The sequence below is a fragment of the Diabrotica virgifera genome, chromosome 1 (assembly GCF_917563875.1).
Source record: "Diabrotica virgifera virgifera chromosome 1, PGI_DIABVI_V3a".
NCBI lineage: Eukaryota > Metazoa > Arthropoda > Insecta > Coleoptera > Chrysomelidae > Diabrotica > Diabrotica virgifera.
In genome coordinates, this window is record NC_065443.1 from 280,410,879 (window position 1) to 280,429,906 (window position 19,028).

General features: G+C 31.5%; 1 protein-coding gene across 1 annotated transcript; it reads right to left on the minus strand.

Moving 5' to 3' along the window:
• Positions 1-1,140: 1,140 nt before the first annotated feature.
• Positions 1,141-14,457, minus strand: LOC126879126 (uncharacterized). Its single transcript, XM_050642079.1, has 5 exons — positions 14,196-14,457; positions 12,408-12,614; positions 9,373-9,511; positions 9,101-9,233; positions 1,141-1,364 (listed from the first exon to the last, which is right to left on the minus strand). Exons 1-5 carry the CDS (start codon positions 14,421-14,423, stop codon positions 1,238-1,240), a joined length of 834 nt encoding a protein of 277 aa, XP_050498036.1. The 5' UTR covers positions 14,424-14,457; the 3' UTR covers positions 1,141-1,237.
• Between the last annotated feature and the right edge of the window lie 4,571 nt (positions 14,458-19,028).

A 19,028-nucleotide genomic window follows, 5' to 3' on the forward strand; every position in this document is an offset into this window, starting at 1 on the left:
AATATCGAAAATTGTTATTATGAAAAGTTATTTAGAATAATTAAAAACTATGTTTCAGTATGTATTTACATCCTTCTTATTGAAAAATTCTGAACTATAAAGGTACTTTACTTTTGATCTAAATTTATCTTTTTTGACATACTTCGTATAAAATTGATAAAATTTGATATAAGATGGTTGTATTTTAAGTTTTAGACCATCCAGAACTTTTTATTAAGAATCACTTTTTTTCGTAAAATTAATAATAAAAGAGTTATCAGAATTAAAATAACTGAAAAAATAATGAGTTATCCATAATTTAAAAAAAATTCAATTAGAAGGATGTAATTGCATATTAGAATATAGTTTTAAATTCCAAACAACTTTTCATAATAGCAATTTCCAATATTACGAAAAATAAAGCTACTTTACTCTTGAGTGAAATTCAAACTTTTTGACCTACCTCGTATAATATTCAAAAAATTTGATATTTGATGGTTAAATATTAGGTTTTGGCTCATGCAGAGCTTTTTATAAAGAATAACTTTTTTTCGTAAAATTAATAATAAAAAAGTTTTCCATATGGATACAACTTACAGGGACATACTGTATATTAATTTTATCTACACTGACCATACAAATTGTTTTCTTATAAATAATATTACAATTATTATTAGGTCAACGTTTCATGAAAAATGATCAATAATTTTAATTTATATAATCTTTTATTTTTATACTTCATCCGGCGCTGAATATGTAAATAATATATGTATTTTGGGCTTTAAGTTGTAAAAAGCAATATTTTCTTGTAGTCCATAAAGTCCCAATCCACATAGTTATCTTCAATTCAAATTATCTACTCATGTCTCCTATGTAGATACAATTTTTCAATTAAGAATCTAAATTCAAATTACTCAGGTTATTCTGATTGTTCTGTGAAGGCAAGCTCGGTTTTGGTTCAAAAATTAGTTTAGAAATAAATGAATAAATTACTGGTACTAATTACATGGTATTCTCATTCAAGGCCAGTACCACAAGAATGTGGGACGCTGAATTACACAGAAAAAACCGTTGATTAACGATGTACGTGAGATAAAATACCGTTAGGTATCACCACAGCAATGGAACTATAAATCTTCTATCTTAAATAAATAGTCTACGTGAATTGCAAAAATAATTTATAGATAATTACACCAAAAAATATTAACAAATTAATGAATATAAACATAAAAATCTAATTCGAAAAAATATCAAAACCCTAATTTTCCTGTTTTATATTTGTTCCACCATTATATTTAATTTCAACATCTTTTGTCCTATTTGCAGTTTCTTTGTTATATATTTTCCTTCTCCTTTTCACACTGTTCCATGATTCCACTTCAACTCTGAAAAATAATACAAATTTTAGTTTGCCCAAAGGAAAATTTTAAGATATTTAAATGGACTTTAAGGTTAGGCAACCAACTATGCATAAGACTGTAATGAGGATTGTTTAAACCATATTGTAATGTAGAAGCGGGAAAAAATAAGTGAAGCCACTTCTTAAAGTTTATAGTAAAAATGTCTTCTTCGTCTTTTTGTATAGACATGACTCTGTCTGTTTTTTCAATGTGCCTCCATTAAGTTGTCGTTTCATCGTTTTTGTGATCTTCCCACTAATCATCTTAATATTCAGTGGCGATGCGTGACTTTTTCTAAAGTGTTACCAAAACAAGATGCAAACAATTTTATTTAAAAAAATGAAGATATGGCTAAATGTATATATAGCTTCAATAATATAATTTTGTACATCACTTGAAACTCGAAAAAACAGTTTATGTTTCTAGATGTTCGCAAAATTTTTGATCTTTTTTGGCAATTAATGTTAGCAATTCCCTGTAATTGCCTCGAATGTCGGAGCCGTCGCCCTCAAAATGACCACAAAACGCTAATTCTTGTTTGGCCAAAAAACATACGGTATCTATTATAAGTGAACTAAGGATACACCTATCTATTTTTTTTAACAAACTCATTATGTTTAGCAATATTTGCTTTAAAAGCTTGGTTAAGAGAACTTTCGATTCTTGTTTTGCCAAACTGAATCAAATTGGGTATACATCTTACATGTAGGTAACGGAGAAATTTCATGTCTCTTTTTTAAAACTCTAAAACTATTTAAATCGTGAACCTGGTCCACCCATTTTTCTGTAGAAACCAGAAGACATGGCCAACAATACAGTCTATTTTTCTTGCAACCACATAACCAAGGATTTTCACTGTACCAACTAAATTTAAAATATCGAACTACTTTTTTGATTCCTTTTTTAAATTGTTTAAAATAGGTCTTTCATTTTCAATAATCTCATTTTTTTTCAATCAGAATTACTTTTCAAGTAGTTGATCGATTACGCAGCGACACTCATCCATGGTGAACTGCACGCACACTTTTATAGGTACTGTAACCAAATGCAAATCTGGTAACAGCCCTACATTACTGATATACACATACACAGCTCGCTTCGTCGCTCCTTCAAAATTTTCAGACACTAGCCGGTCGCGATCCGCCCGAGCGACAGCGAGATAACCATTCATTGTAACCACAAATAAGACTGGTAACAGAATATAATAAAGTGCAACTGAGTCACATAAACTCGCCAATATTTTCGTGTGTCTACGAGTAGTTGGCTATTTACTGAGTTAGGTACTATTAACACATAATATAATAATATATTTCTATTGGTAAAAATATTGATAAATGAAATTATTCATCGTCATAAAATATTTATTTGCAAGATTTTTAACTGTTACCAATGGTAACAGTGGTTACATGGACGCTTCGCCAGTGTTAATATTGCGGAACCGTCTCTCGCTGTTCGTACTACTCTATAGTGTATTTCTTATCATTCGGCTTATGTGGTCATTCCATTCTACTCTTCTGTTTCTTATCCAGTTAGTTGTCCAACTTGCATCTCCATCGTATATCTGTACTTCTAACTCTTTCCCATAGATAGTCTCTTACCATCGATTTTTCGAACGGTTTTCATTTCCGCTGTTTCGAGCAATTTTTTTGTCCTCTCTGTGTCGGGTCGTGTTTCTGCCGCGTATGTCATTATTGGTCTGATTGTAGTATAGTTGGGACAATCTACATATATAAAATATGTTTTAAGTTTTAAATAACTTTATCAAAATATAATATAGGGTATTAGCCCGATGCGAAGACACTGACTTTTGACCGTGAATTATTTTTTTTTTAACTAAGTTAATGGCACTGGCGTAGCCAAAAGGCCAGTCATGTTTTCTTATAGTTTTATCAACCATTGCTTACTTATACTTACATTTATATACGTGGACCCCCCGTGAACCGTGAATTATAAACGTGATGTATTCATATTATGTCGTGTATAAAAATGCAGTGTAAGTGAATTTAGTATTAGAGTTATTATTAGATACCTACTTGAGATGTAAAAATGTAGTGGTATAGGTAATGTGATCTTATTGTAAAAAATTATGGTTGAATCACCGTTTGTTCGATGTAAATATAATGTTAGTAGAACAACAGAGTTTTAATTAATTTGGACCCAAAAGGCATTATTGGACAACTTATTTATGACATGATGACTGTTTTGTAAATTCTGCCTTGAATATCTTTATAAATAGAAAAATACTGTGTATGACTTGTACACACTTCTATATAAATCAAAACGGGAACTGTTGTATGTTTTCAAAAAACTTCTCTTCTTCTTTGAGTGCCTCTCCTATCGGAGATTGGATATCATTAGGGCGATTCTAATTTTATTTACTGCTGTTTTGAACAATTCGTTAGTGGTACAGCCAAACCACTCTCTCAAATTTCTCATCCAGGACATTCTTCTACGGCCTGGATTTCTTCGTCCTTGGATTTTTCCTTGCATTATATTTTGTAGGAATGTGTACTTTTGTCCTCTCATCAGGTGGCCTAAGTATTCAAGTTTTCTCTTTTTTATACTCCGTAGAACTTCTGGCTCGTTATTTATTCTGCGTATTACTTCTTCATTTGTAATTTTATCCACCCAACTTATTCGTAGTATACGGCGGTAGCACCACATCTCAAAGCTTTCAAGATTTTTAATATTCCTCTGTTTAAGAGTCCATGACTCCACACCGTAGAGCAAAGTACTGAATATATAGCATTTTAACATTCTAGTTCGTAGATGAATACTAATATCACGATTACAAAATAATTTTTTCATTTTTATAAAAGTAGACCTGGCAATTTCAATACGTCTTTTTATCTCGTGATTTTGGTCACCTGTTTCATTGATAAGGGTTCCCAAGTATTTGTATTCGTTTACTTTTTCAAGTTGGGTACCGTTTATTGTGATACTAGTGTCATTTATTGGATTCTTACTGAAGGTCATATATTTGGTTTTTTTGACGTTCATCCTTATGCCGTAGTTATTACATATCTCATTCATAGTTTCAACTAAATGTTGTAGATCTTCCGCTGTTCTTGCCATTATCACAGTATCGTCAGCATATCGAATGTTATTGATAACTTCTCCATTGACTATTATCCCTTCGTTTGCATATGAGAGAGCTTCTTGGCATATTTGTTCGCTGTAGATATTAAATAAGAGCGGTGACACTATACAACCCTGTCGTACTCCTCTACGTATTTCTATTTCGTCCGATGTTTGTTCTTCTATTTTTATATTAGCTCGCTGATTCCAGTACAGATTTAATATTATTTGTATGTCTCTGGTGTCAATGTTCTTACTCTCCAGGATTTCTTTGAGTTTACTGTGGCGTACTTTGTCAAAGGCCTTTTCAAAGTCCACAAAGCAGGCGTGTACCTCTTGGTTAACATCTAGGCATCTCTGTGTTAGAACGTTCAAGGCAAAGAGAGCATCCCTTGTACCTAATCCTTTTCTGAATCCCATCTGTGTATCGTTAATATCGATGTCTAGTTTTTGATAGATTCGGTTGTGAATGACTCTAAGAAATATTTTAAGCAGGTGACTCATCAAGGAGATTGTTCGATGATCTGAACATTGCATTGCCTTAGTTTTCTTCGGTATGGTGACAAACGTAGACAGCAACCATTCTTGCGGTATTATACCAGTACTGTATATTATTATAATTATAATATTATTGTATTGAATATATGCAATATTATGGTTACGGATTTATCATTCAAAAGCTTCAGCAGTTCTGTAGGGATTTCATCAGGTCCGTTTGCTTTTCCATTTTTAGCGTTTCTTATTGCGTATTCTACTTCTTCTTTCAATATGTCTGGCCCAGTTGCATTGATTATCTGAGTTAAGTTGTTTCTATTGTCTTCAAATAATTCATTCAGGTATTCTATCCATCTTTTTATTTTATTCTCTAGATCTACAATAAGATTTCCATCTTTGTCTTTAAGTTTACCTATTTCGCATTTCTTTATGCTTCCTGTTATCTCTTTTACTTTTTTGTGCATATTGAACGCATCGTACTTTTTCTCATAGGTTTCCATTTCTTCACACTGTTCTTTAATCCACGCCTCTTTGGCTTCTTTTATTCTCTTTTTTATGTGTTTGTTTATTTCTTTGTATTTGTCTAGGTAATTCTTCATCTTTCTTCTTTGTTCCATCAAGTCTAGTATGTCCTGTATCATCCACCCCTTGTTCTTTGTTGTTGTTTTTGTCAGATGTTTCTTTCCTGCTGTTTGTATAGCTGTATTTATGTACTTTAATTTTTGGTTAACGTTATCCGTATCATTAATTTGTTGTTGCATTGAACTGAGGTTTTCATTTATTTCTTCTCCTGTTTCTTGTCGTATATTTTTATTTCTAAGTTTATCTAAATCTAGTGTCTTTCTGTGTGGTCTCCTAATATTTTTTGGTCTCGCCTCTATCACAGTAACTACCGGGTTATGATCTGAGCCTATATCAGCTCCTGGGTACGTCTTAGTACATTTAACAGCATTACGATACCTCAAAAAACTGATAGTGTGTAAAGAAATTTATTAAAAATCAGCTAAGTACTTTCAACATTTTAAATGCCATCATCAGACCTATCGTCTCATAGTTACAAATACCTCAAATGAAGAGAAATCATTGAACAAACACATTACAAATTTAAAATTGACCCAAGGATCAACCACTTCTTCTTCCTCTTCTTCTACGGCACTACAGCCCAAATTGAGCCTTGGCCTCCCTTATTTTTTTCCTCCACCCTTGCTTGTCTGTGGCTGCTCTTCTCCATACACGGACTCCTAAAAGAGCTTGTCCGTCGCTGTTTACTGTCCCTTCCCAGCGCTTTCTTGGCTATTTCCCTGCATTCTAGCATTCAGTGCTCTTTTTGGTAGCCTATCCTCTCCCACTCTTATCACATGTCCGGACCATTGCAATCTTTGTATTCTAATGAAGTCTGACAGGGGTGCTTCCTTATAAAGTTGATAAAGTTCGTTGTTCATCAACAGCAGTGTTAACAGCTGTTAAATGTAAAATGGTAGCCATTATTTAGAAAACATTAAATGTGATAATTATATATATTTTAAGGTTTTTTACCCTGACTAGTGGTTGATCCCTGAGTCAATTTTAAATTTGTAATGTGTTTGTTCAATGATTTCTCTTCATTTGAGGTATTTGTAACTATTAGGGGAGTGCATATAGATTTTCACTTCGGAAAAAATCAAACAAGATAGAACTATTTGTAATTTCATTAAGAAATGTTTAATAAACAACATATCAAAAAGTTCTACTCGAGAAGTGGGTGCTTCATTTTTTATTAAACAAATGAACTACGAAATTAGATGTTTTCCTTTCAAGCATCTTACTAAATGATGTTTCATTCAAAAAAAAAAATCTCAAAAATTTAATTCAAATGAAATGACGTCTCAAAAATTGTAATTTTTGAAATCTTCATAGTTTTATAGAATTACCACCACTTTAAGACGGTATTACTCAAGTTTGAACAGATCTATTACAGTTTTATAAGTGCTTTTTTACAGCTTGGGGTGCACGGTGCAGTCTTTAAAATGCACTAAATTATTTTACTTTAGAAATTAAATGAACTATTTCTTTTTAAGAAAATTAAGAAAAATAACAAAAATATAATACAAAAAACCGAAAATTACCAGCTAAAAAAATGTTTATACAAAGTGATCAAAACTTTTTTCTGTAAAACTTACCTAAAATACATTTAATAATAAGCTTCAACAATAATAAATGTTCAGCAAAAAAAATTTTTTTTAGCTCTTATACAGTATGTCTGCGTAACTTGGAACCTATTGATAACTTTTTTATTATCAGTTTTACGAAAAAAAGTTATTCTTTATAAAATACTCTGCATCGTATATAATCTGAGATACAATCATCAAATATCAAATTTAATCAATGTTATACGAGGTATGTCAAAAAATATAAATTTCACTCAAGAGTAAAGTACCTTTACATTTCAAAATATCGAAAATTGTTATTAAGAAAAGTTGTTTGGAATTAAAAAATTTGTTTTAGTGTTCAATTACATCCTTCTAATTAAAATATTGTGAATAATAAAGGCACTTAACTCTTAAGAAAAATTCATATTTTTTACATACCTGGTATAAAATTAAAAAAGTTATCATAATTGTAATAAAATTATGATGACTATCCGTAATTTGAGAAAAAATTGAAATTTTTTTTTCGATTAGAATGATGTAATTGTATATTTAGACATAGTTTCTAATTTCAAACAACTTTTCATAATAGCATTTTTTGATATTCTGGAATATGAAGGTACTTTACTCTTTAACGAAATTTATATTTTTGACATAACTCGTATAAAATTGATAAAATTTGATATATGACGGTTGAGTTTTAAAGTTTTGACTATCCAGAGCATTTTATGAAGAATAACTTTTTTTTCGTAAAATTGATAATAAAAAAGTTTTGCATGTGGTTCCTAGCTACGCAGACATACTGTATAAAAGCTTCTGTATAAGAATTTTTAAATTTTAATGCCCTATTCGGATTCAGCATAACCAAAAACAAAATAGAAACATATCTGATCAAAGTAAAATGATGAATTCAACGATATTTTTAAAATTATTTATACAAAACAATTGTTATTGTTTAAACAATTAACAAACAATTAGCGGCCAAATCTGCGAGTAGAACTTTTTACTTTAACATGTATATAAACTAACAAAAAATTTTTTAGAAATTTGTTTTCGTTCTAATTGCACTCCCCTATATGAGACGATAGCTCTGATGATGGTATTTAAAATGCTGAAAGTACTTAGCTGATTTATAATAAATTTCTTTACACACTATCAGTTTTTTGAAAACATACACCAGTTCCCGTTTTGATTTAATTTCTTTTCCGATATTTTTATTTCTCCATATTGGGTCATTCAGGCAAACCTGCGGCTCTGTTTGCTCTATTCACTTGATGTTCCACTTCGGTTTCAAGCTGTTTGTAGCTAGATAGTGTGATGCCTAGATGCTTAAACTCCATCACTTGTTCTATTATCTGTCCCTGTAGCTCCAATTTACATCTTATTGGATTTGCTATTATAAACAGGCATTTTGTCTTTTCTGGAGAAATGAACATGTTAAATTTTCTGGCACTTATATTAAATCGGTGCAGCATACGTTGTAAATCATCTCCACTTTGAAAGATTAGTATTATTAGCAGATATTATTTTAAGTTCCTTTTTTAGGTATACTTTTTTAGTTCTTACTTTTTTTTTATTATTTCATCCATGATCAGGTTGAACAGTAAAGGATTCAAAGAATCCCCCCGTCTTATATCTTTTTTTTGGTTGATCATGTGCGCCTTCGACGTAATCCATAAATATTATATTATAATAATACGTCGCTAAAGATGAGTTCTAAAAACGACTGTTTTTTATGTAAAAGCAGACTAAAAATCTAAAAATTAAAGGAATAACGCAAAAAATACAAAACATCGCTGATATAACTTAATTACCATATGAAATGACAATAGTGTTAAAATTTCATAAATGTCAATAATGTCAAAATTTCACAACAGTGGAGTAAGCTTGCCTGAGGTTGGACAAATTACAAACAAGCATTACGGCGCGGTAAATTTGAATTACTTCGCCTACTTTAAAAATAGGGTATAGTAATTTTCACTTTCAAATTAAATCTTTAATAAGTTGAAATGTATATCTTACTCTTCTACTTTTTCTTCTATTGCTCCGTATTTTCTTTTGATATCTTCAGCGCGATTTTGGAAAACATTCAACATTAATGTCTTGCTTGATGCTATCAGTGATTCTGGATTGAATTTTTCTGTAATTAAATCACCTAAAACAAGGAAATTGTAAATACTAGTCCAAAATAACAAAAAAGCTGTATGATTATTAAGAGAAATCAGAGATTATTATTACACAAAAAAAATAAAGAATAAAACAGATATGTTAAAAATTCCTAAACAGTGACTTACTTCTTGATATTTCTCCTTTTTCCATTTTATATTCCTCCAACTCCCTGTCTTTTTTCAATAGCAAGTTTCTCATCATTTCCTGTTGCTTTTCTAATAGGATTATTGTTTGTATTAACGGTACAGTCATCTTTTCAGTGAACTAAAAAAATTAATGTAGAATAGACGAAAACCATTTTTTTCTTAATGATTAGTTTCTATATCTTTCAGTTATTGTCACCGTTTAGTACTGCTATCAGCATGTAGAATTCTCTCTAAAATGTGTGCTTACATGGGTAACAAATATTGTTCAATTATGAGCAACGATGGTTGAGCATCAATTTGGAGAAAAAATGTTTAGCAACTACAATTTAGCTCAATAATATATTGAGCGATAAGGAGCAACTAGAAGAAACTAGACAAAACCTTTCACAAATGAGCAGGCAATTCCTTCGAAAAACTGCGATAGTTATAGAAGACAATTTCCTTGTAGCAGCGGCTTGTAGCACTATATTATTATCATGAGTAGTGTGACCAACTCCAATTCAGTCGAATCCGGGACAAGGCTGAAAAAATACCTGAAATCCGGGACTTTTCAATGAAAATCGGGCCACTGTTTTTTTCAGTAGATGATAATTATAAGAGTTCTTCTTCTCCTTGTCCTTATGCCCAATAAGGACTTTGCTAGATGCAGAATGTCCGACTTTGCTATCACCTATTTATCTGTTACACTTCTTCCACGCCTTCCGGTCTCCTGCCATTTCCTTCATCTGTTGCACTGTTTTCCCTCTCTTGGTCCTGATTTCCTGGATTTGTTCCATCCACCCATTTCTAGGTCTGCCCCTTCATTTATTCCCCTGTCTTTTCGCATCTGTCACCTTCTTTACTAGTCTGTTCTCGTTCATTCTAGTTATATGTCCAAATCAATTCGGTTTTCTTTTTTCAATTTTTTTCTCTATTGCTTCCTGTCTTAGCACGTTTTTGATGTTTTCGTTCCTTACCCTATCCAGCTTCATCTTTCCAGCTATTTTGCTCAGTTGCTTTATTTCTGCTCCATTTATGGCACTTTCATGTCTTTTATTTGTAGGTAACTCATGTCTCGCTTGCATATAGAAGAGTTGTTACTGCGATTGTATACCTACATGTATTTTAGTTTCCTGGCTGATTTCCCTTTTTCCTAGTATCGTATTATTAATCGCATAATATATTCTTGTAGCTTTCTTTGTCCCATTTGCAATTTCTAAGTCTAGCTTTCCGTACAGAAACGAAAAAAGTCCACCGTTATAGGTTTCGTAGAACTATAATACCACGATATAAAATGTACGCGTTTTGGACTCTAGAAATTGTCGACTTTTTTTCGTCCCACTAATTCAATTTGCTGGGAATTATTTGAAGAATAACGTATTCAAAATTTCAAAATAGAATTTTACCAAAACGTTGAAAATTCGGATGGCCCGGAAGACTTGTCTGGGACGCCGGGACAAGACTTTTTATTTCGGGCCATGTCTCGGATTTTTCGGACTAGTTGGTCACACTAATCATGAGTCAAAAGAAAAAGAGAAAGAAAAGAAATACGTGTATGCGGGTGCAAACGTTTTTAGCAAGAAGCAAGCAAATTTGATTGTGTTGTGATTTAGATATTTTATTCAAAAACTACTAGAAGTCCTGGATTGATTTTTCTTTTGAATAAAGTTAACCCATTAATTAGTAATCAGAGGATCAATATGAGAAATCCAATTCCTGCATCAACAAAGACACATCTAGACAGCACATGCCTTACTTCGATGGCACATTGATACTTCCACTCGCCCCTAGCTCTTTCCTCCAAAGTGAGACATAGAAGCCACAGAATAAATAAGTCCATATGGGATACAAAATAAATTAACTCAAATTTCTATACCCACTGGATTTCGTATCAGAGACTTGAGCAATATGAAATATATTGAACAATTAGAAACAATATTGTATAAACAGCTGCAACATATTTTTGAAATCGCTTCATATAGCTCCACTAATTACCCCAGATTGATCTATTTATATTGTCAAGCAATTATTGATCAAAAGATTGCCCATATAGTGCACCTTAAGCACAGAATAACTAACCATACAGAAACGAAACTCAGGTCGAAAACGGTAACATAAATTTCATGCTCATTCGTCACGTAACTGGTGCAACCTCACTTGTGCGACTGACAGTGACAGTTGTTTTTAGTTAAATTTTATATTTAGATATGTTTTATTTTATATTTTATTTATTTTTATAGTTAAATTTTATATTTCATATTTAATTAATAACTATTTGTCAACAATATTACATAATTTGGAATGGTCTATTCCTTAGAACATCAAGTTCTATTCTGTAACTGGTGCTCAAGGTTAAATATTTCGGTCCCAACAAAATCAATGGAAAAGACAGATTCGCTTCTGTGTGGTTAGTTATTCTGTGCCTTAAGTAACATTAGGTTGTATGATTCAACAATAGTTTGTACTTTTTAATTTCGGTATGATTTTCTCCATCTTCCATGTTAATAATCTTAAGTGTGTAGGAGCACAATTTAGGGCTAATGCTTTTTAAATGCATTCATTTTTTAAATCCTAATAAAACTAATAAGTATTTTTGAGAAATTTAAATACATAATGAAAGATTACATTATTAATGAGGGCTGAAAGTCCTTGAAAACTTATACTAAGTCCTTGAAACTATAATGTTTATTTTAATACGTTCCAGGGGCGAAAAAAAATTAGTGTGATTTTTAATTTTAAATATCTTATTCAAAAGAAACTTTTTGTTTATTCCAGGGGACATTCGGCCCTCGGTAATAATGTAATATTTCATTCTAGGTATGTTTAAATTTTTCAAAAATATTTATTAGTTTTCTCAGGGTTAAAAAAATGAATGCATTTAAAAAGCATTGGTTCGAAATTTTGCGCCTACTCTCTTAACGCTTTTCAATTTCACATATACCTATTTCATTCACCACCAGACCAGTACCTGCTATACTGTAAAAACAGAGATATTTAATAAGAAGCAATGGATGCCAATGTTATCAAAAACTTACTGATTCTTCCTCTGCTTGTGCAAAATCTAGTTCTAGTTTTAATTTAAACTTGAAATTAGTTGCTAGATGTGTTTTAATATAGAATCGCACACTACATGGTCCTTCATCACATATAACGCCAACTTCTGCGTTTTCAACTTCATTTAATATATTTTTAGCATGTTGAATATATTCTTCTGGTGTTTGCTCAATAGCTGGATTGCATTCCTTAAATAAATATAATATAAGTCAGTTATCCCATTCACAAGGAGACGTAAATATAACTTACAGGCTCCAATTATTATGAATGGCATCACATTAGACTATTCCAGAGAAGTAAAATATCTGGGGGTAACCCTAGATAAAAAAACTCACAAAATAGTCATTTTGAAAAAATCTTATCCAGAGCCTTGGTGGCAAGTTGGACCAGCAGCAAGCCTAAAACCGAAAATGACTCTCTGGTCATATAAAATGATTATTAGGCTGATGGTTACATACACATCACTCTTATGGTGGCCAAAAACACAAAAACACAGCTACAGCCAAGCTGCAATAAATGCAGCAGCTAGCTTCTCTGGGAATCACAGGGGCAATGTCAACATGTCCCACTGCAGCTTTAGAGGTGATGCTGAAGCTTCCTCCCTCGCAGTTCTGCATAAGGAGGGAGGCAGTAACCATCACCTTAAAGTTGCGACAGACACACATAATGAAACCTAGAGCTCCAATAGGCCACCTAAAAATCTTAGAAAGGAATTCCATTGAACTTGAACTCTAAGGAAAGGTTGACAGATGTCATGCCAATCAAATTCAACTTAGAAACACCCTTTGAAGTGGTCATAAAAAAACACCAAATGGGTTGTTTTTTTTTATGACCACCACCACCAAACCAAAACTGGAAGAAGGTTCACTTGTATGGTATATGGATGGATCTAAGGTAGATGAATGGGCAGGAATGGGAGTTACTGGGACCAATTTCGGGCTATCCCAATCTCTTGGAAACGCCCCAATTATCTTTCAGGCAAAAATACATGCCATAGACATTAGACATAGTGCTCAAGAATGTGTCAATCGAGACACTCGCAGGGCAAAAGTCTTTATTTTATCAGACAGCCAAGCTGCCTTAAAGCCTCTATAGTCATTTACTTGTGAGTCAAAGTTGGTTTGGAACTGTAAACAATCCTTAACGAAGCTGGCAGAACACAACAAAATAACTTTTGATGTGTGTGCTAGACCCACATGCAAGAAGGAGCTAATATCTCATTTCAAGGTCCAGAACCCTTCTGTGGACTATCAAAAAGCCACATCAGAGAGGAACTCCGGACCTGGAAAATCAATCAACTACAACTATACTGGTCTAAAACATCAGAAAAAGGCAAGCAAAAAGGCCCATAAAAGTGTGGCCTACTGCAAGAAACCGCCTTCTCAAAATAAGTAAAAAAGATATAAAAATGATCACTGGCCTTCTCACTGGTCACAGTCCTTTGAGATATCATCTCAAAAAATGGTCAAATCAGATAGTGATAACTGTCGTTTCTGTGACAACAAAAAAGAAAAGCCAGAACATATTTTATGTAACTGCGTAGCACTGTTCTGCAAACGACTAAAATGCCTAAAAGAGGTCATTCTAGCTCCCTCTGACATAGGAAACAAGTCACCTAGGATGCTAATCAACTTCATCAGAAGTATTGGCATCCTAGAGTTTAACTAGATTAAGGTATGCACAAAAGATGGTTGAAGTGCTAATCTAATCTAATTTAATCTAATATAATTTAGATACCATTGATGCACAGTCAAATATATATTATTTACCTGAAATTTCTGTACTAATGCTTCTTGTGAAAGGATACAATTCCACATTGTCATCAAATCAGATAAATATATTTCAAAGTTGTTGTCACTGTCAACGACTTTAAGCATATAAATATGATCATCATTTGTAAATGTTTTCCACATCTTGGTAGTTGTATTATAAGTTAAAAATGCAATAAAATACTTTTTAAATCGCGAATTCAATTCAGCAAAAAAGAGCAAAACCATAACAATAACATAACCATGACCATAGAAGTACAATGACAAATGACATATTATCAAGAGAACTACTGTTAGAATGGTCCCTTGTTTTTTCGGCGTACAGCCACTGTACAAATATAATTCGAAATAAATAAACATGAATCTAATTTTTTTTTTAAATATTTCCATTTATTATAAAATGCTATTGAAAGTAGCCATATTACAATACATTTAATTTTATTAAATTTAAATATACAAAAGTTATTTCTTTTTCCTGAATATAGGCAAGCAACAGTGGCTTGAAAAAGTTTGAACGCTAAAAGAAAAAATATGACATGATAAATTAATAGGAGAATATTATGTAGTGAGAAAAAAAAACATGAAAATGAAATGAAAAACATTTTTATTCAATGAATTTAATTATTGCCATCTAAGCATTCCATCTAAGCGGTCTTCTAAAAAAGAATAACAAATAGTTGCGATAGTACGTAAAACATCGAATTTAAAAAGTAGTTAAAAATGAAAAACCAAATATAAATTATTATTGTATGCAGTGGCGGATTTACCCATTTGCCTTGGGAGGGGAAATTTGCCGTAGGGGAACTTCCAATATAACACCAACCAAAAGACATAAAAAAGATAAATCCAAACTATTGCAATCACTGAATACTTACATAAATAGTGAAAAAATAATCTTATTATTTAAATTAATGAATAATAATTTACGCGATTATATAAGTAACTGTTATCCGAAAATATTCAAAACCTGACCAAATCGCCACCTCGTTCGTTGCTGGTGACGACTAGTGACGTAACGAATATTCGTATCCGCATTCGCGAATATTCGCATATTTGAAGAATATTAGGTTAAAAAATCAAAATGTATTCACTTCTCATCTTCTTTTTATTAAGAAAAGGTAATTTAACGTCGTGTAATCTCATTATCAGCCTATTCACTTTATTTTATTATTTGGTATTATGTAATAAAGATTAAGATTCAGATTGATTTACAGTAAATAGCAAATTAACTCTATTAATTAACTCATTATAAATTTAGAAAATATTACAAAAATAGTATCAAATTTAAACATACTGAATATTCGCATCCGCAATCCGCATTCGCGAATGTTGGTATTTAGCAGATATTCGCATTCGCATTCATATACGCTCTGAGCTTCGCTGGTGTCGCTCCTAGCGGTTACTAATTCAACTTTTACCGGTAATTTTTAAATTTATTATTTAATTGTTATCGCTTAATATTTACAACGCAAAAAAGTAATTAAATTGTAATCGATTTTTTTAAGATTTTTCTAATCATTTTGACGTTCTATTGATAAAATATCAATTTCTTACTTCGGATACTTTGACAATAATCGTGTAGATGGCGCTAAGACTATAATAGATTATTTATAATTAGATATTACGGAACATTAAAAAAACTTAAATTCAGTATTTAAAACGTAAGTATATTTAAGGTAAAAATATATACCACAGCTTTGACCAACTAATATTGTTTATAATTAATGTTTTTAATTTTAATTTTAAATTAATCACTTTGACATTTATGTCAAATTTCCAGTAAACGTTTACAAACTTGTCACTACTGGCGTTCGCGAATTTGTAAATATCCCCTCTACGTACGAGCTCACAGCGTATAGGGCTTTTCATTCACAGTTATTTGTTTCGAGCCCCTGCCATATGTCGTATAATCCGTGTATATCAATATTATACACAGATTATACAACATATGACAGAAGCTCGAAACAAATGACTGATCGACGACCTCACGTGGATTTCGGCGGAACTAAAATTGAGGCCTTTTTTCTTTTTATTGCCCTGCCACAGATTAACAAAACATGTTAATCTGTGTAACATGTTAATCTGTGGCCCTGCTATAATGGGGGTTTTTAATGTCAAATAGTTGTTAAAATCGTTGTCAGTATTTTCGAAAATCAATATAATAAATAAATTTTAATACAAAAGATTTAATTAAAAAACCAATACAGAAGTAAAAACTTCGAGATGTATTCTGGTATAAAATCGTTTATTTAAAACTATAAAATGTCATGGATTGCAAAACGTTTTCGTTCTATACAGAACATCTTCAGTGCATCCTGCCGAGTAGTTTGAAACTAGCACACTGTAAATAGTGTTAACCTCATCGTATATGGTTTACATAATATAATATATTAAAATTTTATGACTACAAGTCGATGTTGATAGATAAAGTGGAACACATGCTAAAAGGGTGCCATGGTTCCCTGCTCAAAGATGCTGCTTACTTGCCAATTCAATGGGCACAGACCAACCTGGTTGTCAGTCTGTTTTAAGTTTAATGTTAGCTAATGTATTTTTAGATTTCAACAATTCTTTTATTTCATTTTGGTCCTTCTTAAGGGGAACTTCCCCATTTTCCCTCTCCGTAGATCCGCCACTGATATTGATATTAGGTATTTCAAAATTCTGAACAACTATGAGTTGCCTATACAGTAGAAAATGTATAAAATTGATTTATTGTTCAAGATAATTTTATTTTAGAAAAAAACAAGAGATAATATTTAACACTTTCATTAAATTATTATTGTGCTATTTTTATTAGCCCCTTAAAAAAATACATTTTAATCGATAAAGCTGTATGTAAACAGGAAACTCCTGGTAGTGGGGCAAATTGTGACTTACATGTCCGCACAGCGCCAAGGATCATAACAGAACCGACTACAAGCACAAGCCGATAGGGCTTTTCATCGATTGTCATTTGTTTCGAGCTTCTGTCATATGTTGTATAATCTGTGTATAATATTAATATGTATACACGGATTATACGACATATTATGACAGGACTCGAAACAAATGACTGAATGAAAAGCCCTATTGCAGATTCTAGCTTTCTGCGCATACGCGATATGAATGGATTCTTATAAGTTTATGAATATAATATGTACTTAAAATATATAATTTCATCTAAAATACATCAAAATTTTAATAATTTTATACGATATAGGTAGGTACATTAACTTATAATCGTCGCAGATCTTTACATAATTAGGTCACATTAGGTATTCGCCGTGTGCGCAAGTACTTGGAGGGGATACGAGAAACGATCCTGCGCGAATAGGGGAGAAATCTTGCAACTTTCTTAAATAATTCATTGTCAATTGAAATTGTCAAATTGACGTATATTTCATATGTACTGTCAATGAAGAAGAAAAATTATATGTTGCTCCACAATAGGGCTTTTCATTCACAGTCATTTGCTTCGAGCATCTGTCATATTTCGTATAATCCGTGTATATTAATATTATACACAAATTATACAACATAATGACAGAAGCTCGAAACAAATGACAATCGATGAAAAGCACTATATTGATATGATATGCAATTATTATATAAAAGTAAATTTAATTAATTGTATTCTGCTTGTAGTAGTGCATTTTATTAATTAATTTTATTTACTACATACAATTGTTTACCTTTTAATAACATAACCTTAATATTACTTTTTCTTCTTATAATTTTTTGGACTATGGCCTTGACCTTTTCCAGTAACCAGGACCACTATGATTGGAAAATATAATTAAAAATGCGAAAAATGTTGCCGAGCTATGAAACCAGGTGTCGCTTTTCTGAACTTAGACGGTCCCATCGTAAAAAGTCATGTTAATTGATTGAAATCTTTACAATTTATAAACACAACTTATTATTTACATGAAATATTGATTAATACTTATAAACATATTCATTCATCCATTTTAGAGAAAAACTTTTAAATAGAAAATTGTAGTAAATAGTAAATTAAAAAAGCCAAAAATTTGAGCTGTGGCAAGTTTAATTTCGTTAATTTGTTGTTGTCCGCGAAAGGTCCAAAATGGCCGTTTTTTGCAATTGCATTATTTATTGTAAAAATAATGTGGCTCTTTTTAAATCTACTACAACTTTCTATTTAAAAGTTTTTCTCTAAAATCAATGAATGGATATTTTTATAAATGTTAGTTGTCAGTAAATCAATATATTTCATGTAAATAATAAGTTGTTTTTATAAATGGTAAATATTCCAATCTATAACATGAGTTTTTACGAAGTTTCATATTCATATAATAGGGCTTTTCGTTCACAGTCATTTTTTTCGAACATCTCTCAATTTCTATAATCCGTGTATATTATCTAACATACACAGATTATACAACATATGACAGAAGCTCGAAGCAAATGACAATCGATGAAAAGCCCTATTATGTAAAGATCTGCGACGATTGTGACTGAAAGAGTTAACATACCTACCTACACCTATTTTATAAAATTATTAAAATTGTGATGTAATGGACAGCCTAAGTCTGACGTCACAAATGTCACAAAATTGGGAGGAGCTTATATTGGCTCCAAACAATTTTGATTGTAAAGTTAAATGGTCATAAGGAATTTTTCATTTATGTGCTTTGTGTGGCAAAATAAGACTTCATTTACGTATTTCGTTAAAGAAACGTGTTAATTAAGAGATTTTTATTCGTTTTTGCTCAGGTGGTTTTTATTCCTTAGTGATTGAAAATAAACATAACCTCAACACTGTTTACGTTCTAATCATTGCATTAAATTAACTCACCTGGGCCAAAACGAATAAAAATCTCTTAATTG

Bases quoted from the DNA above. Each gene is read 5' to 3' on its own strand.
- LOC126879126 (XM_050642079.1), bottom strand. From the start codon at position 14,423: ATGGTTTTGCTCTTTTTTGCTGAATTGAATTCGCGATTTAAAAAGTAT. The intron at 9,512-12,407 runs GTAAGTTTTTGA...TAATTTTTTTAG, and splicing joins CACAAGCAGAGGAAGAATCA to TTCACTGAAAAGATGACTGT. The intron at 9,234-9,372 runs GTAAGTCACTGT...TCCTTGTTTTAG, and splicing joins AAAAGGAGAAATATCAAGAA to GTGATTTAATTACAGAAAAA.